The sequence below is a fragment of the Sciurus carolinensis genome, chromosome 5, assembly GCF_902686445.1.
Source record: "Sciurus carolinensis chromosome 5, mSciCar1.2, whole genome shotgun sequence".
In the NCBI taxonomy this organism is placed as follows: Eukaryota; Metazoa; Chordata; class Mammalia; order Rodentia; family Sciuridae; genus Sciurus; species Sciurus carolinensis.
The window spans coordinates 81234882-81259808 of NC_062217.1; the positions used below are offsets into that span (position 1 = coordinate 81234882).

At 32.9% G+C, this 24927-nt stretch overlaps 1 protein-coding gene across 1 annotated transcript in view; it reads left to right on the forward strand.

The window, feature by feature from the left end:
• LOC124985625 (phospholipid-transporting ATPase IB-like) overlaps window positions 1-24927 on the forward strand; it is a 207097-nt gene that overhangs the window by 163562 nt on the left and 18608 nt on the right. Inside the window, exons 29-33 of the mRNA XM_047554330.1 lie at window positions 1936-2010; window positions 8484-8606; window positions 11869-11947; window positions 20240-20301; window positions 23710-23766. Of these exons, the coding sequence (XP_047410286.1) occupies window positions 1936-2010; window positions 8484-8606; window positions 11869-11947; window positions 20240-20301; window positions 23710-23766 (396 nt within the window). The remainder of the gene's footprint in view (window positions 1-1935; window positions 2011-8483; window positions 8607-11868; window positions 11948-20239; window positions 20302-23709; window positions 23767-24927) is intronic.

Consider the following 24927-nt stretch of genomic DNA (forward strand, 5'->3'; position numbering starts at 1 on the left):
TAAAAAATTGTTTCCGGTTGGAGTTCAAAAGATTCTCAGCTTCCCTTCTCAGCAATTTAAAGTTAGGTGACCTGGAGTTGATGCTTGCTGCACCCTCCGGATGGAATTGCTAGAGTGTGAGAAGAAATCCCTAGGTGGGGCTCCTAGAGGTGGGGTTTAGGCTTAGGTAGGTTCCAGGTTTTTTATTGAATGGCAGTTGGTCTGAAGATTTTAAATCAGCTCACCTCTAGGGCCCAGCATTTTCCAGTCCATTCCAGAAGACTGTACCCCAGGGATCATCCCCCCTGGGTTCTATTCATGTGGTGATAGAGCCAATTCTTAGTTCACTCCATCACCTGCAGACACCATGTTTCCTGGTCTTGAGTTCAATCTCCAAACTCAGTCTCTCCTGCCCACCCCCAGCCTTTTGAATTCCTGGCCAGGCATTTCTCTCCCAATTAACCCTACAAGTGGTTGGATTGGTAGGGGGTCAGGGGGCAGGGAGGCAGAGGGATTTCCATGACAAGTAGTCCCCCTGTGTAAACCCATCTCCACATTTGAATTTCTTCTGGCCACTTAGGCACACTCTATGTTGTGCAGTGTGGGTTTGCCAGGCCTGTATTTTGGGCCAAACTCCTGTTTGCCAGGAATTGGCTCTCCCAGCTGCTAGCCCCTGTGCTGTGGCTGCAAAATGGTTCCTTCCTCTGTCTTCTGCAGGTGGCTTAGAGAGAAGTGGCTTCTTTCCTACACAAGGATATTGTTTAGTTGGGCAATGTCTTTGACCTCTGATCTTTCTGTACCCAAATACCCCTCAAGCCTGCTAAAAATGCAGTTTCCTTTCATTCCCTTACCCCTCCACTTTGCTCATGCAGGGACTTCTCTGGCTTGTGCCTCCAGCCACAGCAGTGGCTGTGGTGCAGGTGTTTTTTTCCTTAATGTATCCAACCTTCTGAGTCCCTGATCTGCTTTGAATGTCCAGTATTAAATCCTAGTAAAGTTCATTTTTTTGTTCACCCACCTTGCTGAGAAGCTGCCTATCTGCTTTCTTGGTTTCACACCATGAAGAAGCCAAGAAAGTGACCTTCTCTATTCCTCCATCTTGAAATAACCTGTTTTGTTAATTTTACAATATATACATGTTTGGAAGCATCATATCATATCCCATAAATGTAACAATTATTTTTTCAATCAATAATAAATTCCATGAACGTAAAGACAACCTCTTAAAGTTGAAAAGAGGAAATTGAGGTTTGTTTTCATAATATCAAACAGTGAAATATGACCAAAGAAGAAGTTTTTTCTAATATATGATGTTAACTATATGTATTATAACTACTTATACATTTTAACAAATCACCCCAAATGTTGCTTTTAAGAGTATGAGCATGAGTTATATGGATCTGGGTTCCAATCCCATTTTGCCACTTACTAGCTGTGTGACCCTAGTGAATAATTTTATCTCCCTAAACCTCACTTTTCAAAATTTTGCAATTGAGAATAGTAATAACTATTTTACAATATTGCTATGAGGATTAAATGTTTGGTTTATTAAAATCCCAGTATATTCTGGCTATTACAATTAACATATTAAGATTTAGAAAGAATATTTTTGTAACTATTCCTATAGAAGGAATAAAATTTATTATTTGTTACAAAGTAACCCTTGTTTCTTAATTTGAGATTTTCTGCAAAAATTCTGGCCTTTTGCAAGAAGTTTGTATTTTAGTACTAAGATATATATCATTAGTTACCAAATACATCAATATGTTTAATATCAGGAAGGATTGGTGTTTACAATTCATAGTTTATGAAAGGACAATTGTTTGGCTCCCTAAGTGATTGTCTTCCAAACAGCTATGCCAGATAAAGTTCCATCTTCTATATCACTTCTTTTAAATATGTGGATATATTTAAAAACCTTGATGAAATGCTTCATTTGCCTTTCCTCTCTTCCAGCTTTGGTTCTCCTTTTTTAATGGATTCTCTGGGCAGATTATATTTGAGCATTGGTGCATCAGCTTGTACAATGTGGTAAGCATCCTCTTCCTCTCTCCGATAGCATGCATAAGTTCAAGGACATTCCTTTACTGTCTGTGTCTGGGAAGAGTTTCTAAGTCATCCATGTACTTAGCACACAGCACAGATACATCTTTAGAGACTTTGTTGCCATGACAAATCATGCAGAAGTTCAAACTCTCCACATGTATTTTCAATCACAACAGACCATTTTAGAGTAAGTATATGAAATGTGTACCAAATGTACAGTTATGATGATAAAATATATGAAAGCATGTTAGTCTATGCCTGTGCAAATTTTTCATGGTTTTAAATCAAGGGAAAATTACTAAACTTTATCTAAACCCATTCAATTTAAAGGATAAGATTTAGATTTACCTACTTTTGCATATATGTATATGTGTGTGTTTACATTGTAATTCTATGTCCTTTTAAACCTCCTGGTTAAAAACTAATGTGAAAAATATATCATGCATTTGTACTAAATAATAAATTTTATCTTGTTTTATATTAAATATTTTCTGTTTTAATTGAATTTTCTAAAATTAAAAAATATCCCATGATTTGGGATTTAAATCATTTGGAAATCAAAAATTAGCCACATTATTTTCTCTCTCTCTCTTTTTTTTCTTTCCTCCTTCCTCTCTTTCTTTCTTTCTTCCTTTCTTTTCATGTTGTTATTCCACTTTAAGACTTTGAGGATTAGAGATCAGGTTTCCAGCAAGTATAACATGATGCCTCTCTTGTACTGAATTTTTCTCCTAGGAGCTTAAATTCAGAAACAGCACAGGCATATGTCACTAAACAGAAGACATTGAATGTCCAATAATATAAAAATGTCTAGCTCTGTGAATAATTAATTTGTGTTGATGCTCATGGCTTGATGTATTTGACAAGAGCATAGCAGCAATGAGGCTATGCACAAAATTGTCTTTACTAGACCCTTGGTCACAGAGATAATATTGATCAACCTTCTTTAAAGGTTCCTAAGTGGTGAAGACAGTGGCAGAATCTTTCCTCTCTCCTAGAAAAATTGCTGTCAATGTATAAACCCAGATATTGATCATTGGAATCTTATATTTTTATAATAGGAAACAGATGTGTTTTTTTTGTTGTTGTTGTTGTTGTTTATTAACTTGGTTTTGGCAAGCAGGAAATGGATGATATGAATATTCCATTACACATACATTTTACTGATAGAAAAAAAAAAAAAAAAAAGCCCAAGACATTCAGTCTTCACAGTACCAGAGATAGACTCTTCTGTTTGCTTATTTTATAATCACATCAATTGTCATACTATTTCTATAGGTCATGTATTATTTCTACCCATGTATAATCAGCTACTATAAGAATTATACTTTTATCAGAAAAATTAAAACAAATAAGAAACCAGAATATCAGATAAAATATGTGAAACAGAATTTTCAGACATTGGGCAACAGGCTGATAGATGCTGTAATCTGTGAGAGAAGTCTTACTTCCCAGCCACAGTGAAGGAAGATGAAAGAAAGGAAAGTCCAGTGTCCTTCTAAATGAAGACACAAAGGTTAGAGTTCAGCAGGTCAAGGTAGCTAGCGTTTGCCAGGCAGCATTCCAGAAAAGAGAAAACTAGAGAGAGGCAGAGACAGACAAAAAAAAAAATAATATTTCTGAAGAACAGCAGAGGGCCCATCTCAGTTTATGAGTGGTTCATATAGGCATTGAAAAAAGTCTATGCAAAATTGGGGAAAGAACTACCAAAAAGACCGAAAAAGTTTTTGGAGCTCATTCAGGTCTGGGAATAATTTGCATTCTTACCAACCAGAGTGGGGAGACCTCCTGTTACACACTATTTGGAGAACAAATATCAGCACTCCAGCTCCCAACACCAAGTTTGTAATGTTCAGCATTAAATAAAAGATATCAGGCATATGAAGGAATAAGAAAGTTAAGACTCATAACTAGGTGAAAAATAAATCAATAAGGACAGATCCAGAAATGGAATTAGTAGGCAAAGACCTTAAAATAGTTACTATAACTCTTACAAACATGTTCAAGGATATAAAGGAAAGCATGAATATAATGAGAGAAAGGAAAGATCTAGAAAAGGACCAGATAGAACTGCATGAGATGAAAGATAAAATATCTAAAATGAAAAAAACTATATGGAGGAATTCATATTAGATTATAAATATCAGAACATGACCAATAAATATGAAGGCATGTCAGTAGAGAAGTACAGAGTAAAAGGGAAAAACATGTAGACAGAAACTTATTTTGCTCTGGGAGAATGTCAGGCCCTCTGACTTTCTTATATTTAGAACTTCAAAAGAAAGAGGATGCAGAAAAATGTTTTAAGGAATATTGGTTGAAAATGACACAATTTTGTGTAAACTATAAAAACACAGATCTAAGAATCTCAACAAATTTCAAGAAGAACAAACCTAAACAAAACCACATATGTTCTTCACAATCAAATTTCTGAAAATCGGCAACTGAAAGAATATTATATAAAGTACCCAGATAAAAACCAAAAATTACATATAGGGTATAAGTGTAAAAAAAAAGCAAACTTTACATTAGAAATCTCACAAGCTCTGCATAAAACAATAGAATAACTTTAAAGTTCTGGGAAAAAAAGAGACATTATTCTAGAATTCTATACCCAGCAAAAATGTCTTCAGAAAATGAAGGTGAAATTAAAATCTATACACACCCAGAAAATAGGGAATTCATCACAGAAGACCTGTATAGCTTAAGTGTTAAACTAAGTTCTTTAAGCAAGAGGAAAAGTACACAAAAAGAAGTTTTTATTTCTCCAAAGAAATGAAGTGAATCAGAAAATGTTGATTATAGTGGAAAATTTTGTTATTCTCAGTCTCTTTAATTGATTGAACAGTTTGTTTAAAACAAAAGTAATAATGTAGGGCTTATCAATTATATAGAGTTAAATTCATGGTAAATATAGCAAAATGAATGAGAGGGGAATTAAAGTATAATATTATTTGAATTTTGTGATATATTACTCATGTATAATGTAAATGTTAATGGATGACTAATAAAAGGTATAGATAATAAGACCAAAGTGGAGATAAAATTTAAAAATTAAAAATAATTAATGAAAAAGAATTAAGGAAATGAGGTAAAAGAATAAATGCAACAAACACAAAACAAATAGGAAGATTTAAAACCCAACATATTTATAATCACATTGAACACAAGTGGCCAGTTAAAAAGCAGACTGTCATATTGGATTTAAAATTAATGCAAAACTATATGATTTCTACAAGAAACCTTCAAACATAAAGACACAGATACTGAAAAGGAAAAAAGTGAAAAAAAGATTTACCATGTAAACTTAAAGGAGGAAAGGTTTCTTTTGGTTCATGGTTTCATAGGCTCCATACATGTCAGCAGGCTCCATCACTTTGGACCTGAGGTTAAGAAGAACATCCTTACAGAAGGACATAGCAAAAGAGTGCAGCTGCTCGGCTCTTGGCAGCCAGGAAGTAAAGAGGGGTGGGGGAAGGAGTAGGGGATAGGATGTAGTCCCCAAGGGCATGACCCAGGACCCAACCCTTCAACCAGGTCCCTTCCCACAGTCTCCACTACCTCCTAGGAGTCCATTCAGCTATCTGATGTGGTCAGAACACTCATGATCCACTCAATTCCCAAAAGTTTCCTCTCTCAACCCTACTGCGTTGGAAAACATGTCCTCAACACACAGATCTCTGGGGGACCATATAATATATACCATAACAACTAGAGTAACTGTATAAATTATAGGAGACCATAGAACAAGAAATGGTCTAATGATAAAAATGAACATTTAAAAATTGTTTTAAGTTTGTTCTACTTATACATGACAGTAGAATGCATTTATGCATTTTTATAAATCATACATAAATGGAGAATATTTTCTCATTTTTCCAATTGTAAATATTATAGGATCACATCAGTCATGCAATCATATATGTATGTGTATGTGAGGTAATAATGTCTGTTTAGACTTAATAGATATATAGGAAAGAGGCACATTTCTTAATGATAAAAGGATTGTCAAGAATAATTTAGAATTCTAAATATGTAATTGCTATTAAGGTAGCATATTAGCAACTTACTAGACATTAAGAAGAAACTGATATAAATGGCAAATTAAATAAATTCACACATACAGTTGAAGATTTAAAACTCCTCTTTTTAATTGATAGGAACTATATATAAAACTTCAGAAAGTTCACAGAGGTTTTGAGCAATATTATAACTAACTTGACCAAATTTACATTTATAGAAAACACCCAACCACCACAGCAGAATATGTATTTTTTCCAAGAGGTGAAAGCACACGTTCTTATTTTGTTCCTGATCTTAAGAGCACACCTTCATTATTTTACCATTAAAGTATATCAACTGCAGTGTTTGTGTAGAAGTTTTTCTCAGTGTTCATCAAAAGTGAATGATGGATTCTCTCCAGTGTTTTGACTACATCAAATGGAATAACTGTGGGCTTCTTCCTTTTGAATCTATTAACACAGTGAATTACTTTGGTGAAAGATTCACCAAATAAATCACATTCTGGATAATAAAATAAGAATTAATAAACTCAGAAGTATTAATATCATACAGAGTTCTTTGGCCACAATGGATTCAAAGTAAAAATCATAAGCAGCAATATATTATGAAATACCAATATATTTGAAAATTAAACAATACCCTTCCAAATGCACCATAGCTCACAGAAGAAATCACTAGAGAAATTAGAACATAATCTAAACAGAATAAAAAAGACACAACAACTTCTCAGATTGTATGAGATATTGCTAAAGCATGTACATTTTTAAAAGTTTATATTAGAAAATAAGGGTCTAAAATCAATAATCCAAGAATCATCCTGAATATACTAGAAAAAGAAGAATAAATGAAGCCAAAAATAAGTATGGCAAAAATAAATAATATAGAAAATGCCTAAGTCAAATAAATGTAAGACAGAGAAACAATACAGAAAACCAATGAGATCAAAACTGTCTCCTACAAAAGGTCAATAAAATAAAGCTGTTAAATTTCTAGCCAAACTGACCAAATAAATCAAACTAAATAATTAGAAATAAAAGATACCAATAACAATATCAGGTATGAAAGAAGGGTCTTTACTGCAGATCCTACAGATAATAAATGCAAAACAAGCAAATATTGTGAAAAAATTTTATGACATATTAGGCGAAATTGACAAATTTCTTGATGAAATGGATAAATTCCTTCAGGGATGCAAACTACTAAATATCACTGAAGAACAAAATGATTTATGCCTATGAAAACTTTTGAATGCTTAGTTAAAAATCTTACTATCTGAACAAAAATAAATCCAGAAATATTAACAAATTTAGTTTTCCAGAAAAGAGGAGGAAAAAACCCAACTCATTTATGATTCAGTTTTACCTTGCTGCCCAAACCAGAGAAAGGTATTACAGAAAACAAACAAAAATTTTAAATAATCACAATTCAGCTAGGTGCAGAAAACCCACCTATAATCCCAGGGACTCTGAGAGGTCAAGGCAGGAGGATTTCAAATTCAAGACCAGCCTCAGCAGCTTAGCAAGACCTTGTCTCAAAATAAAACATAAAAAAGGACTAGACCTGGCACTCAGTGGTAGAGCACTCCTGGAGTCAATCTCCAGCACCAGAAACAAAAACAAAAACAAAACAAAAACCAGACAGCGAATATGGCTCATGTGCTTCCATTTTTCTGATCACAATTTTCTTATCCTTCTCTGTCCTCTGTTCTTTTCTGTCCTCTTTACTCCCTTTTCTTTTTCTCCTTCCCCACTTTTCATATAACATGCTTTCTGTTAAAGGATGTGTCTTTTTTAATTTAATATAGTTCCTGGCATAATGATAAACATTCAAAGATAAATGAATGGGAAATCTCCTTTTATTTCTGATGATAATAATCAAGACAAAGAATTCTTGTAAAATTATTTTTTGTTTAGTCTAACATATGTGCCAAGTCCTGGTAAGTGAACAGCTAGTTCTTATGCAGGAGTTAGATGACATTATTGCAACATTTTGCAGCCATTATGCCTGTTATTTAAATAGCCAGATACTTGATTCATTCATTTTATTCTCATAAACATGATAAAATAAACAGTTACATTTTGTGTACACAAAGCCTAGTTTGCATAATTATAAGCTATTGAATTAAAGGATTGCATCAATCTGAAAATTTATGTCATAGTTTTTGATAGAACTGTTTGAATTTATATAACTCAATAATAGCTTCTTTGTAAATAACTTATTTTTATGTAGTGTAAGACATAGCAAAAGTTTCAACAATAGTTGAAAGTTCTGCATATCATTCACCCAGGGTCCCTTAAGATGATACTTTAATAATCATCCAATATATTGTCAGAGCAAAGATGTTGATATTGATAAAGTTACATTAACTCAGTTACAGACTTAAAGTTTTTTTGTTGTTTTGTTTTGTTTTTAACAAATCCTTATTATCTATGTAGATTTTCACTTCATTACCACCTTTAACTCTGGGAATCTTTGAAAAATGTTGCAGCCAAAAGAGTCTCCTCGAGTATCCACAGCTCTACACAGTTTCTCAGACAGGGGAAGTGTTCAACACAAAGGTAAAGGAAAATTTATTGCAAGTTTTTCATCTCAATCTGACTCCAGAGATACCTTTGATCTCTTCCCTTTCTGATGCTTTAGAGGAAAGAAAATTATTTAAACCACAAGGAATGTAGCATCTGATGTCATCTTCCTGCTAGTTTAGGGAGCAAACGTTCAAATAATAGAAATAACAGTAAATGAGAAATGAGAAACAAAAAGAAACAAAAAAAAAAAAAAAAAGAAAGAAAAAGAAAGTCATGTGAAAAACAAGCAAGGTACCATGAGTAGGCTCGCAGATTTTGCACCACTTTAAAGAGGCACGTTGAGTGATGGGAAGGACAGAAAAGGAACTGAGGTGTATTCTCACATGAGACTGGTGACTCCAAGAGATTACTTCCTGAGGTCATGCAAGTTGAGATTCAGTTTGAGGTGGTGGAAGTGGGAATGTTTACAGTCTGCAAAAGGAATGTCACACACTTTCATCAATTCTGAATAAACCTAACTGTACAACTCAATTATTAGTGGAGCTTAAAAAAATAATAATGTAGACACCTGGAACACGCATAAACTTTTAAAGGAGAAATTTTAGCTATTTTGAGCTAAAACATTTGAGGCTTGCTTTATGCTCAAAATAGTCTTATCTTCTATTTCATTCTCTCTTCAAAAATGAATTAACTAGGTGAAGTCCATCGTGTTGTTCAAAACTTCTCTGTCTTTACAGATTTTTCTGTCCACTTGTTCTATTGAGAGATATTGAAAGCTCCAACCATCTTGTAGATTTATCTATTTCCCTTTGAAGTTCTAGTAGTTTTGTTTCAAGCATTTTGAAGGCATTGTCCTGTTTGATATTGTCATTTTTTCTTGAGTGACCCCTTTACATTTATGAAATAACTTAATTATTTCTGACAGTATTCTTTGCTCTAAAATCCATGTTGCTAGTAATATAATCACTTCAACTTCTTTTACTTTTTATCTACTTGTTTCTTCATATTTCAATGTTTGTTGGAGAGAGCTTGAAAATATGCCTTATTATCCAACCTGATGTGTGCCTTTTAATTGGATGTTTAAAGCATTTACATTGAATATGCATCTTTATTTGATTAGGTTCTTGCCATTTTCTATTTGTCTTATGTATAATTTTTTCTTTCTTTTTTTTCCCCTGTCTTCTTCTGGATTAATTAATTTTCATGAGTTCTATTTTATTTTCTTTGTTTGCTTAGTTGTTATAAATCTTTTTTTTCTTATTTTAGAAGTTGTATTTGCATGTATAATATTTGTTTTTAGGTTATAATTTATTTTAGGTTATAATTAATTTATTTTACTTCACATATATCATAAAAAAAACTTAATATACTATATTTCCAGTATAATATTGTTGACATACATGTTATTTTACTTATTTTACAAGTTCCTTGTGATATTATTTCATATCTTGCTTAAATAATAATTTAAATAGAAAAATCTCTTATCTTTACCCACACATTTATCATTTTCAGTGATTTTCTATCTTTTGTGTAGAATCACATTATTTATTGTTATTTGTTTCTGTCTGAAGACTTCCTTTTAACATTTCTTAGAGAGCAAATCTGTTGACAATTAGCTCAACTTTTTTAAAAATTATTTTAAATTGTAGATGGATACCATACCTGTATTTTATTTATTTCTTTTCATGTAGTTCTGTGGATCCAACATGTGCTAGGCAAGCGCTCTACCACTGAGCTACAACTGTCCGCCGCCCCTTAGCTCAGCTTTTGTGTGTATGAAAAGTCCTTCTTTCAATTCATGTTTGAAGTTATTTTTGTTTGGTCTATTAGCTTTGTGTTACTACAATAATATAATATAATAAAATACCTAAGGAGATTATAAAGATGAAATACTTGTTTAGTTTATGATTTTGAAGGTTCCAGTTCCAAGATTGAGTGTACCCAAAGCTTTGGAACTGGATGACAATGGCAGGAAGTTCATGTCAGAGCAAACTGCTTACATCTTCAGCCAGGAAGCCAAGAGACAGAGAGAACGGAACAGGGTCCCATAACCACTCCCTTCAAGAGCATGTTCCTTCCAATGACATGAAGACTTCCCACAAAGTCTCATCTCCTAAAAGTCCATAGTACTTTCCAGTAAAGCCAAGCTTGAGACCAAGGACCTTTGGGATACACTACCATATTCAAACTATAGCACTTGGTTGATAGTTTCATTTCTTTAAAATTTTAGATTGATAGTTTTATTTCAGCATTTTTAATTTTCTTCTTATTTGAATTGTTTTTATGTGAAATTGCTGTCACCTTCATCCTTATGTATGTGTTTTTCCTCTGGTTGCTTTAAAAATTGTTTTCTTTATTATTGGGTATAAGCATTTTATTAGGGTGTATCATATTTTCTCATGTTTCTTGGAACTATGGGGGCTTACTGAGCTTCTTGGATATGTGGGTTAAGAGTAAGACCTTCAGCATGCTGTGACCTGTGGGCCAAATCCAGTCCTCTGCCTGGTTTTACAAGTTTCATTGGAACATAGCCATGCCTACTCACTTACATATCCTGTGTGACTGAGTGGTTGCAACACAGGTAACATGACCCAAAACCCTAAAATACCTTCTGATCTTTTCCAGAAAATGTTCTTATTTTTAAGACTTCCTGGTAAGTATAAAATAATTAGTATCTTTAAAATTGAAAGAACAATATTCTTTTTTCTGTGTTTATCATTTAACTGATATGTTCGATGGAACCTGAATATTCAATATTGTTGAGATTTCCTTTAAGAAAATTGTACATGATGTGTTAAAACTATTTTGATGATGGTCAGAGTATAGTTGTAAAAGATCAGAATATATCATATATAGTAAGAAATTACATTTAAGGTCATAAGCTAGAAAATTGAAAAAAAATTTTTTCTTTTGAAAATTATTTTTGGTTCTATTTCATTGGATATTATAAGACTTCATAATTTTTGTGACAAATATATTTTAGTTTTATATATTTTTATCTAATAGATTTAAATAGAGTAAAGTATAATAATAATGATATCCTAAATGTTATAATTTCAATAATATCCTATAATTTCAATTTATATTATCCTATAATTTTACATATCAGATAATGTTCTTATAATTTTGGAATAATTTCATTTAAAAATAAAGAAATAATACCTTTTTTTAATTTACAGAAAAACATTTCAGCTTTGTGATTGTATTATACAGAACAAATATACTGCACAATGTCACATATTTTTAGATTTAGACGAAGCTACCATCTTGACTTTCTTGCTTTGTTTTCTTTTAGGTATTTTGGATTCAATGTATGGATGCTTTGATCCACTCCTTCATTCTCTTCTGGTTTCCCATGAAAATGCTGGAGCATGGTAATAACTTCATTATTTCAAATATTCTGTTACTCTTGCTGAAATTAGTGTTTTCATGTGATGTGTATGTCCATAGAAAGAACTGGAGGACATAGAAATAGAATTCAGGAAAAAATATTCACCTAAATCTTGTATAAGACATTCCTCTAATAGATTATAGTTTGAACATTGAACAACTGACCTTTAAAATCCATTCTCTTTGCTTTGGCATGTTTAAATTGAGACCCAAACCATTTATTGTTAATTTCTAGTAAATATTTGAGTCAGGAAGTCTGATGGAAAACACAACATTTCTGATGAATCAAAGATACCTCTTGTAAGTCTGAATTTATGTCTACTTTATTTCTTTTCAATTACAAAACTCTATGCGTTGACTTAGAAATACAAGTCTGGTAAGATCATATTGAAACTTAACCTTATACCTTATTATTTGATCAAGTCTCCTTTTCTGCTATATAATTTCCCAAATGATTTCATATGTGAAATTTTTCTCTGAACTTGTTTAGGTTAGGACATCCAAAACTAGGAGATATATTTATGTAGTTATGTTATTGGTGTGCAGTGGGTTCACATACCTTAAATTAAGGTGTGAAATTATTTTGTATAACCCGATTGATTTTTTATTGGATATTTCTGACACCATGTTCTTTGTCTTGGATATATTTAAACTCAAATCAAATTCAAGTTGAGTGTGCTTATATTTAAGACTGAATCTGCATTATATAGCTCAAGGTTACCATTGTAAAATTAAGCAAAACTTAAACCGGTAATGACAACAATGAAGTCAAAGATTTGTGAAGTTTATGAAGACTCAGTTCCACTTCCAGGATGATGCTGTGAAGAGCTCCCTGGACCCACTTTCCACCCAAACAAGCAAAGCTGGCTGGTAAGAAAACAGCTCTATAAATTCTCTGTGAATTGTCCTAAAAACAAATGAAGACATGTCTATTCAAGAAAATTCATTTTAACTTGGTGAGAAAAAGAGTTTTTAGCATTTGAATCCTGACCTAGTTCCTCCCACCTCACAACTTAGCTTGATGGAAGCTCCACATCAAACATAAGGATACGGTTAAGGCTATGGGATTTTCACTTTGCCTCTTAATCAGGATTACCATATCTCACCAGGAGAGGAACGCCACCAGAATTTCTTATCCCCTTCAACTCTGATTTGAAGAGGTTAAATTCCTCATCAGTGTGGCTTTTTTAAACCAACCAACCTATGATTGTAGCACAAGATCTCTACCCTAGGCATAGCAGGCAAAGGATACTGGGGTCCTGAACATTTTCATTCCACATTGCTTACAGGGCAAAGATTTCGTGCTAGGAGAGTCAAGCCAAGAAGAATAGCAACAACCACCCCATTATTAACAACAGCAGTGTCTCAAAGATTTTGCCTATGGAGAGAGGCCATACAAAGCCCTCCCCCGACAACAAGCGACTTTATTTGAAACAGAATGTATAGAATTTCAAGTATAAGTATGCTCTCAAAAATAATAACTCTTCTTAAGGAACAGCAACAAGATAAATCATAGGCTAGTGACTTTATCAGAGAGAACCAGGGAAGGAATTCACAAGATCCCTTGTAAGGTGAGAACAAACCCAAAGACTGTTCTCAAAACTCTTCCTGCCCAAATTTAATTGGAACAGGATGCTGAAAAATTTATGTCTCAGGACATTGTTGAAAATAATAGAGAAAATTTCCAGCAATTAGTGGCACCAAATATCTGGTTTAATATCAAATGAGTCAAATAACAGAGAAATTAGGGGAAAAGACAGCCCATAGTTTAACTCAAGGAAAGCTCAAGCTTAAACCACTGCCATCTGAAGTGACTGTGTAATTTCCCAAGGTTGTGCCTTCTGAGGAGAACACCAAGGTTTCACCCTATGGGGAGAAATAAACTTCAGTAAAATGGCCTAGCCAAGTCACACAACAAATAAGCATCAATGAAAAATGCAAATCTTAAAAAGGAGGTAAGGGAATCTGTATCCAACACTGTTATAATATATTATGTAAAATGTTCTGTTTCAACAGCATTCAATGAATCAGGAAAACATGACTAATATACACGAAAACAGGTAAGAAAGAAAAGTTACTCCGTGAGAAGACCCAGTTGTCGGATTTAACAAAGAGTTCAAAGTCATCATTATAAATACGTTCAAGAAACCATGCAAATAAATGATATGCAAAGAAATTTATATACACACATTGTAGTAAAAATGTTGAAAGACAAAGACAATGTTACAATTTTGAAAGAAACAAAAAGATGACTCATCACGTGAAAGGGAACTCTGATAAGATTTTTTTCACTCTGATAAGATTAACAACAAACTTCTTACCCGAAATATGGAAGCCAGAAGGTAGTGAAAGATAAAATGCTGAGAAAGAAAACAAAAACTATCAATGAAGAATCTTAAGTTCAGTAAAACAATCTTTCAGAAATAAAGTTGAAATTAAAAATTTCAATATTAACAAAATATGATTTAATTTGTTTCTAAAATGCTTACTTTTCAAGAAATACTAAAGGAATTTCTTTAGATTAAAAACAAGTAAACTCACATGAACATTCAAATCCACACAAATCATACCTTCTACAAAATCAACTGAAAATATATTAAAGACTTAAATATAAGACCCTAAACTGTGAAATTACAAAAAGAAAACAAAAATGAAAGTGGAAAAACTTCATGGCATTCATCTTGGGTGGTGACTTCCTCCCTTTTCTTTTTCTTTTTTTTTTTTTTTTTGGATCCAAAAGTAGAAGCAGCAAAAGCAAAAATAGACAAATGGGACTATAACAAACTACAAAGTTCCTGCACAATTGCACATCTAACAAGGGGTTAGTATTCAAAATATATAAGGAAATTAACTTAATGCTAAGAAAACACATCTGATTAAAGATGGACTTAGGATCTGAATAGGCATTTCTCAAAAGAAAATATACAAATGGCCAACTGGCATATGAAAACATTCTCAACAACACTAGCCACCAGAGAAATACAAATTAAAACCATGGTGAAATAGCATCTCACACATGGTAGAAGGACTATCAAAAAAGACCAAAAATAAAAAATGTTGACAAGAATCTGGAAAAAAGGGAAACTTTGTACATTGTTGGTGGGATTATAAATTAATACAGCCATAGTATGAAAATGAGTATGAATGTTCCTAAAAAATAGAATAATTATAGGTTAAGGTTTAGAAAAAAGGTGTCTCCCAAAACTTTATGTATGAGAAAACACAAGAATTTTCAGAGGTGAAAGGATTAGATTATGAGAGGTTTAACCTAATCAGTGGATTAACTTGGTGGTAACTGCAGGCAGGAAGGGCTTAAGGAGGTGGATCACTGGGGGCATGCCATTGAAGTTCGCATTTTGTCCCTGGTGAGTGAAGCGCTCTTTCTCTCTCTGTCTCTGTCTGTCTCTCTGTCTCTGTCTCTGTCTCTCTCTCTCTCTCTGCTTCCTGGTTTCCATGTTCTGAGCTGCTTTCTTCCACCATGACCTACTGCCATGATATTCTGCCTCACCTTGTGTCCAGAGCTATGGAGTTGACCAATCATGGTCTGAACCTATGAAACCTTATCCAAAATAAACATTTCCTCCTCTAAATTGTTCCTGTCATATATTTTGGTCACAGCAAGGAAAAACTAACTAAAACATCATATACCAGCAATCCTACTACTGGGTATATAGCCAAAGGAGAGGAAATCAGTATGGGAAAATTATATCTGCACTTCCTTGTTCATTGCACCACTGTTCACAATAGCCAAGATATGGAATCAACCTAAGTGTCTATTAATGGAAGAAGGAATAAAGAAAATGTGGTACATATACACAATGGAATGTTATTCGGATATTAAAATACAGGAAATTCTTTCATTTGTGGCAACATGTGGATAAACCCGGAGGACAGCCAAGTGAAATAAGGCACATAAAGACAAACACATGGAATATAAAGAAATTGGATTCTTACAAAAGGAGAGTAGAATGGTGGTTATCAATGTCTGGCTGGAGTGGTGGGTAGTGGGGGAGTTAGGGAGAAGTCTTTTGAAGGGTAGAAAATTTTAGGACTATTTGGAGGAATAAGTTCAAGTATTCTTGAAAAATGTCGAGAGTAGATTTTTAAAAATTTATAAAATATTCTTTAATTATGGGTTTTTTGTGTTTAAAATTGTATCTTACTTTTTAATTAGAGTTTTATAGTTGTACATGGTAGTTAAACAAACTCATATATGCATGGAATTCAATTTTAGTTCATGGTTCCCCCCTTTTCCCTCCCCCTTTTTGCTTCTGACCTCCCATCCCTCTCCCATTCTCCTTCCTCTACAAACTTCCTTTTGCTCATCTATTTACATTTGATTGGTTCTTTTTACTTATACACAAAGGTGTTATCCCTGTGGTATATTTATATATGGACATAACATGATTTTTAAAAGAATTATGTTCTCACCATGACAAAAAAAATATTGAGGTGATGCATATGTTAAGTAGCTCGATTTAGCCACAATGTACATATATTAATATTTTGAACCAACTTATTGTATACAATAAATATATACAATTTTCCTAGTCAATCAAACAAGTCAAATAAAAAGGAAAGTGAAGAGGGGAAAGGAGAACTGACATTTAGCAGGCACTTCACCCATACCCAGAATTCCATAAGCATCACTTCATTCTGCCAGTAGTACGACATATGTCATTATATCAAGCGTCTCTAATCCACAGATAAAATATTGTTCACAGGGTTGTCAGATGACCCTCCTAATTCTTTCTGAGTTCTTAGCCCATGTTCTCTCCTCCACATCACTCACTCTGCCTTTTCCTCCACTGCCCTTCCCCACCAGAACTCAATTGTACCCGTCATATCACAGGGGGACGGATAAGGAGGAGTTGGACATTTTCTACCCCCACCTACCAAATTACTTAACTTCATTCACTTCTCTGAAGTTCTTGTGGGTGTACATGATGTGGAGTTACACTGGTCATGTATTCATATGTGAACATAGTACAGTTATGTCCTATTCATTCTCCTGTCTTTCCTATTCTCACTTCCCTTCCCTTCCCTTCCCTTCGTTCCCCTTTGTCTAATCCACTGAACTTCTATTCTTCCCTGCCCCCTTATTATGTGCTAGCATCCCCATAGCAGATGGGTTTTTGGAATTGGCTTATTTCACTTAGCTTGATAGTCTCAACAAGACTCCTAAAGTGCTAGAAGTAAAATGAAGAATCAGTAAATGGGATAGTATCAAACTAAAAATCTTCTTCACAGCAAAGGAAACAAGAATATGAAGGGAGAGCCTACAGGATTGGATAGAGCATTAGTCTCCAGGATGTACAAAGAACTCAAAATTTATCTTTACACTCGGCTTATAGGAATTTGAGCAATTCTATATTAGATCTGGCATTTTTTTTTAGCTTCATTTATATAATAATGTGTTTTTCCTTAGAAGTTGTTCTTTGCTACATTGTGGAATTTCTCGGTACACACTGCAGATTAGCATTCAGTCAAGGACTTAAGAGGACACCATATGACTTTCTTAAGATCATTCTTTCTATTAATTCCCATGTTCTGTTCTGAAAATTTGAATGACTTTGTCCTTTCTACTAACTTTGTCAATCTCTTGTCTAACTAACTCAGCAAAAATGTTGAATCTCTTTCCCTTCGCAGTAGTTTAGAAATTGCCTCCAGGTATGAAATGGGAACTAGACTCATCTAACTTTGTACCCTTCCTTCAGGGATCAAAGTTTTCTGTTTGGTCTCTTACCTTATGTCTGAAGAAAGTCATTTCATATATTTAATCCAATTTTCTAATTGACTATATCCAGAAGTAAAGTATTGTTGCCTCTTCATTTATTTATTGTCACTTGATCAATTATGAACTGAGGAAGGTGAGTGAAAATCTACTACTATCATATTTGTTTCCCTTTTTAGTTCTCATAATTTATGATTTTAAAGTATTATTTGTTATGCTAATACCCTGTTGCATATTCATTGCAATTTGTATATTTGGCTTTACAAGATACCCTTCTTTGTTTGTGGAAGTCTTTGTAGTCTCAATTTCTTCTTAGTTACTGTTCATATCATGTCTCATCATTGATCATCCTTCACTTTTCAACTGTATGAGTTACTTATTTAGGTGTATTCTTTTTATGCAGCATAGAATCTAATTTGAGATTCAATCTGAAATCCATTTTTTAAAAAATAGAATTTGTTTGAGAAGTCCATATGACTTTGCATTTCTTTCTTAAATATATTTTTCTAATCTTTAATCATTTGGTTGATTTTCCTTGCTTATTTGTCTACTTTTCTGATACTAAGGAAGGTTTGAATTTTGTTCTTAGTTTATTCATTACAATCTTATACAAACAACACTCTATTTCTTTAGAGAAGTCATTTCATCATAATGATATGAATAATGATAAAATTATTGTATTTCTCTTCTGTCTCTTTCCATTCCTCCAGCACCCCATTATTTTTCATATGACATACCTTCATACTCTTAAGTATGCTTCCAGTTCCAGTACATGATTTGTTTGCTTTGAATGTTGTTTGTTGACCTGATGAGATCATCTGCAAACTTGCTGTTTTCCATTTATTTCACTGGTAACTTCATGTATTCAGGAACTGTTTCCACATCATATGGGCATGTGATAATTACAATCAGCTATATCATTTTAACACCACATTTGTTTTTCCTTATTTAGTCTTATTTCTTCAACATATCAGGTATGTATCAATATATTTTGATGCACACAAGTCTCTTTGTTCTGATTTCTCCAGTCATTGGGTTTTTGACTGTATATTGTAAAATTCCCTGGTAAACATTCTTCATCTGATAAATTTTGCTGTCCTTTTCCACTCATTTGATTCAATCCATTTAAAAACATTTCATAATTTATAATATAATCAAGAATGACAACAAAAGTCATAAAATAATATTTTTATGGGTTCTCTTTCCACTTCTTTTATTTAATTCTTCATGAAATTAAAGTTTCTGACCCAGAGAGTTAAAAGTGTAGTTTTGCAGATGTTTCCTGAGATCTGATGCTCTAGACCAGGTTGGTATTCACATCAGGGAGCTCTTACATGTTGCAAGCTCAGCCTCTGTGCTGGACTCAGCTCCTTGGAAGCCCTCATTAGCTTTCTGAGTCTGTGGATTTTTTTGTCTCCTTATTCCCCTGACATAGATTTTGTTTTCATTACCAATTTTGAGTAATATCCAGAAGGAAAGTAATTTCTACTTCACACCATGATGTTGGAATACTGGAATTTTTCTTCCTTCTCAACATAGCTTCTAATTTCTCTGTTCCCTTTATGAACATGTTTCTAGACAATGTAATCCAATATTATGCTCCCGTAAAGTAGCTGTCTTCTCTTTTCTACTCGGTTATATTGTTCTCATCTACACTATCAGCCCACTCCCAAAAAGCTCACAAAGTGAAGGTCAATGCACACTCTGGAACCATTATTGTCATTCTCCTAGTAATTGTAAATTGGCCCACATACTTATCTAGTTCCCTTCAAATAGATGCCCTAAATGTTTCATTGCATGTAGTTTTAGGCAAAGGTATAGGCCTTGAAAATTTTAGCAGGTTATAACTCAGAAACAAACAAAAAACATCAACAATAAATGAGCTCAAGTACATAAGTATACTATCTGAATTGGTATAAAGGTCAAGAATTGGCACTTGAAAATTTACACATCAGTTAGGACCACAGATCACCAATATGTATTAGAGAATTCTAAAACGTGTAAAGAAGATCTGAAGAAATCATCCTAATCTTGAGATAGTCTTGGACTTTCATATAGGATGAAATTTAGAAGTCTTACAGCAGATTTAGCAAATTGAAAAGAATTAGGAAATTCTACCATTATTTCAAATGATCTATTAAGTTTGTTACTTTAGTAACCCTAGAAAAGGAATATTATTAAAAGCATGATGACAAAATTATTAAAGTTTCTCATGGACTATTTGTATTTTTAATTTCTGGGTTCTGTCCAGTGGTTTAATGCTGATAAAACTAGGCTTAACAATCACATTCATGTACTCCTTGGGCTTTGTTTATTCATCTGTTGCTTGATATATCTTGGGAGAGAATAAGAAATGGAAAAAAAAGTCACAATTATGACAGATAATAGTTGCAAAATTTTTGTCTTTGACAGCAATTTAGAAATATGTCCAATAATCAATGAATATTTTTGGTGTCCACTATGGGTTTCTTTCATAAAAACAAATCCAAAATCTGTATTACAGGCTCTATAAAAATTAAAACATGACTTTTTCATTTTTCAGATATGATCTTCCAACGTGGCTACAGCACAGACTATTTATTTCTTGGAAATTTTATTTATACGGTAAGATCATCCTTGTGCATTAAATCACTTGTTTCTAATTAAAGTAAATCAAACACTTTATTATGTAAGACAGTATACCATGAATTTTAAGATTCTCTCACACTCTAATATCTTTTCCAAAATGAAACTATTATAGCAATTGTTTATATATATTTCTAGAAATGTGAACTTTATTATAAATGTATGTTACCTCCCTCCCTACCTCTTTTTTTTTTTTTTTTTTTGTATAAGTAGGGAATGCTTCTCAACATCTTATTTTTTTCACTATATAACATGCCTTGATGATTTCAAATCAGCCCATAAATATCTACCTCATCCTTTCAGGGTTGCTTGTATGAGTAATTGGCTCTAATTGATTTAACCAGTCTCTTATTAGTGGACATAACTATTGTTTTAGGTCCTTTGAGATTATGAACAATACCACAAAGACTATTATTGTCTTGTGCCCATGAGTAAGTGTATATGTAGGATAAATTTCTAGAAGCTTAATTGCTGTATCAAATGTTACCATGAATTTTCAAAGACTTTTTACCAAATATTCCCCCAACGAGGTTGCACAAATTTAGTAAGAAGAACACCAGTTTCCCCAATCCCCATGGGCAGTTGTATTATCACGTTTTTGATACAAAAGGTGAAATGATAGCCTTGCAGTTTTTGCTTTGAGAGTAAGCATATTTGCATGAATTCCATTTTTTTCCCATGAACTGCTTATTATGGTATTTAGTTCTATTGGGATGTTGGTTTTTTCTTATTTATTAGTAATTATTTATATATTAAAGATGTTAATTTTTTTCTTATGTTTGTTTCAGAAATTTTCCCAGTTCCACATTTTCACTGTTAATGGAAATGTCATACATAGTCTGTATCACATCGATACATATTGTGTATGTGAATTTTATATAGTTAAATTTACCATTTTTTTTTCTTTATGGCTTATAAGTTTTTTGTCTACAACTACTGCTAGCAATTTATTTTTCATGATTCTAAAAATTATAATTTCATATTCGGTTGTGTGTTAGTCCTTTTGTGTGCAAGTAGAAACATATTCCTCTGCAACTTGTTTTTTTTTTAATTTAACAACTATCACAAACCATTTTCCCCATGTTTTCCCCAACTTTAGCTGGTTGACTTATTTCATGTTATTTGTTGTACTTTTATACTATATTATATATTCCTGAACATTTAATGTGGTTAGATATTTGTTTTCTTATATATTCATGTGTCTAGAGCAAGTTTTCTTCTTTCAAACAAAACAAAACAAAACAAACTTTTCTTAACCCCAGGAAAGGAATATCAAATAAAATTTTATTTGGTTTATTTATTTCATTTATCCCTAGATGTTTTTTGAGACTTTTGTGCAAAATATTGTGTTGAATGTTGAAAATATGGTAGAAAATCCAACTAAGTCCTCATTAAAATTACATTCTAGAGATATGACATTCAGGTTTCTAGGTAGAATCAAATCTTCTAAGATGAGTTCTATATGCAGTTGGCACATGGCTATGATCCCAGCAATCAAGAAGGCTGAGGAAGGAAAATCACAAGCTCAAGGTCAGCCTCAGCAACTTAGCAAGACCTTTTCTCATAATAAAAACTGAAAGGACTGGGGTTGTAGATCAGTGGTAGTTTCCCTGGGTTCAATCCCCAGTATGAAAACAAGACAAACCAAAATAAAACAAAACCCCCAACTTCTAGGCTATTTTTACAGAATGTACATATAAAAGCATCTGATTTAAGCTTTGATTATAGTCATTTATTAAAGAGTTTCTAAACATGGAGAATTTAAAATACATATATACATAATACATTTAAGAGATTACTAGTTAAGGTGCCAGAGTAAATTTTCTCATGGAATCTCAACTTCCTAAGTCTTAAATATATATATCTCCAGAATGGTAAAACCAACAACCACCAAAAATTATAATTAAATAATATATTATAATAATTAGAGAAGGAAAAGAACTAGACCAACACACAAACCCTTAAAATGTGATGGCCGAGGGGAAATACAAAAAGAATCCATAGGCTTAGTTGGTGTGATCACTAACCCTGCTCTCCCTATATGCCAATCCCAAAATTAGTGAATTGGAGAGCCCAAAAATAGCCCCCATGATAATGGAGTAAATCTCCTCCAAGGTGGAAACAACCTTGGTAATCCCAGGGAGTTAGAAGAAGCTGTGGAATAAGAGCTTGGAGCAAAGTTTTAGGCAAGCGGGGCTGTGGGCAATGGCAGAGGTGAACTTGAAGAGGTCGGTAGAGTCAGTGTCTTGGAATCCTTAAGGTAAAGGGTTTTGGAATAGTTAGCTAAAATAATGGAGACTTCCAAGAATGTGGACACTGGAGACCAAGCAGTGAATATAATCAAAGACTATTTCAAAAGTAGGAATTTAGACATTCAACATATCACTCACCTGTTGCTGCATAGAAATTGCTCTGAAATAAAATCAGTTTTAATGAAACCCTGAAAGCTTAGTCTGTGAGACAGGATAAGACAAAGATGTTCAGTGTTACCACTGCTCTTTAACATTGCAGCAGAATTACTATTTAGTACAATAAGATAAGAAGATAAAATAAGTGTCACCTTTGGAAGGAAAAAAAAACTTTCTTATACCTTAGCTGTTATGAGTGCCTACACAGAAACAGAAAAAAATTGTATAGATAAAATATTATAATTAATTAAAAAAGGGTGGCAAATTAACAATAATAATCAGTATTTCAAGATAAATTATATTTCTGTATTATCAGGTACTTAGAAAATTAAAGTTTTACATGTCATTTTACAATAGTATTAAACACATGAAAAATATGTAAATCAATCTAACAAATGATAACCTCTTTGAGAAAAATGATAAAACTTTACTGGAGACATGAAGAATTTCTAAATGAAGAAATATATCATGTTCATTGACTGAAAGGTTCAATACTGTAAGGAAGTCAACTCTCCTAAAATTGAAATATGGATTTATTATAATGCCAATCAAAAGCCCCAGAGACTTGGAGGTATTTCTAAAATATATAGAGAGGTACAAAAGGACAAGAATAGTGAAGTTACTATTTGATTTACATGGTTTCAATTTACCCTGCTCAACTGTATTTTTTATCAATAGCACTCAGATTTCTAGGTAGAATACCCTCCATGGTATTTATAAAGAAAAGTAAATATAAGAGCTTATAACATAAGCATTGCTTTGAGTCATATGTTAAACAGTTCCTAAACATGAGCATGTATTAGAAAACACTACATCCTCCTCAGAACTAAAACCCAGCAGAACACTTATCATCTTAGAGTCCACCAGATGTGGAGGTGAACCAGGGGAGGGTCAGGAAAGGCGTGGGAGACATGAATTCCAATGGAAAGTTTTTTACATTTTTTTCATTCTGTTTACCTTCCCATCTCACCTCTCACAGTACGTAGTTGTTACTGTTTGTCTGAAAGCTGGATTGGAGACAACATCTTGGAATACAGTGAGTATACTTCAGGAGTTTTGCTCAATCCACTGTAGTTGCTATATGCTGATTTACTTTTAATCTTTAGAAAAATAATAAACTTTTGTTTGTTTTCCATGTTTTACTTGATTTTGCATGTTCAAATAATGATTTAGATTGGATGAAGGCATGTTATTCATCTAGTGTCTTTAGGATATTAGATGTTTTACACTTGAAATAGATTCAATTTAGCATACTATAACTGAGATACTTCATTAACAATTATTATCCAAGTTCAGGATTAAAACAGAAAATTTAGCTCATACAGAAAAATAAGAAAATACATATTTTGCATGCCTTTCAATGTGAATGACATTATTGACATTTTGGTTTCTATTCTTTCAGTCTTTCTTCTATGTATGTTAATTTTTTAAACAAAAATAGAATCATAGTGGGATACAGTGCACACATGTAAACCCACTGACTCAGGAGGCTGAGGAAGAAGGATTCCAAGTTTGAGGGCAGCCTGGACTACTTAGACCCTAGGCAACTTCTTAAGACCCTCTCTCAAATTACAAAAAAAAAAAAAGCATTAGGGTGTAGGTTGGTGGTAAAGTGCCCCCTGGGTTCAATCCCTAGTATCAAAAAGAAAAAAAAAATAATAATGTAACTAATGTATTGTAATTTACTTTTTTTCATTTAATAATAGTTAACATTTTTCCATTTATTTAATTTGCACAACTATGAATGAGTTGTTTTCCAATTAATACTCAAAACATTCATGGAAGGGACTGGGAGGTGTAGCTCAGCCATAGAACACTTGTGTAGATGCTCATGGCCCTGGGTTTTATCCCCAGTACTGCAAAAACAAACAAAGATTTTTGAGAGGAAATGAATTTGTATTAGCTTGTCACCTTTGAAGAGCTAAGATTATGTAGTATATTACATATTCTCTGATGCAATCAATTTGGAGTTCTGACCACAACAAGGTCTGAAAAAACATATTTCATTAGCAACTCATAAGACATACAAATTATATGCATGATACTATACCACATTAACCATTACGCCAATATGGAAACAATTTTTTAATTTCTCATTCTAATTGTTAAATCCTCTCCAATAAGAATAGTTTCTAGGTTCAAGATGACTTATGTCTATACATGCCGAATCTCATTTTTTTATTGATATTTCTTTGTC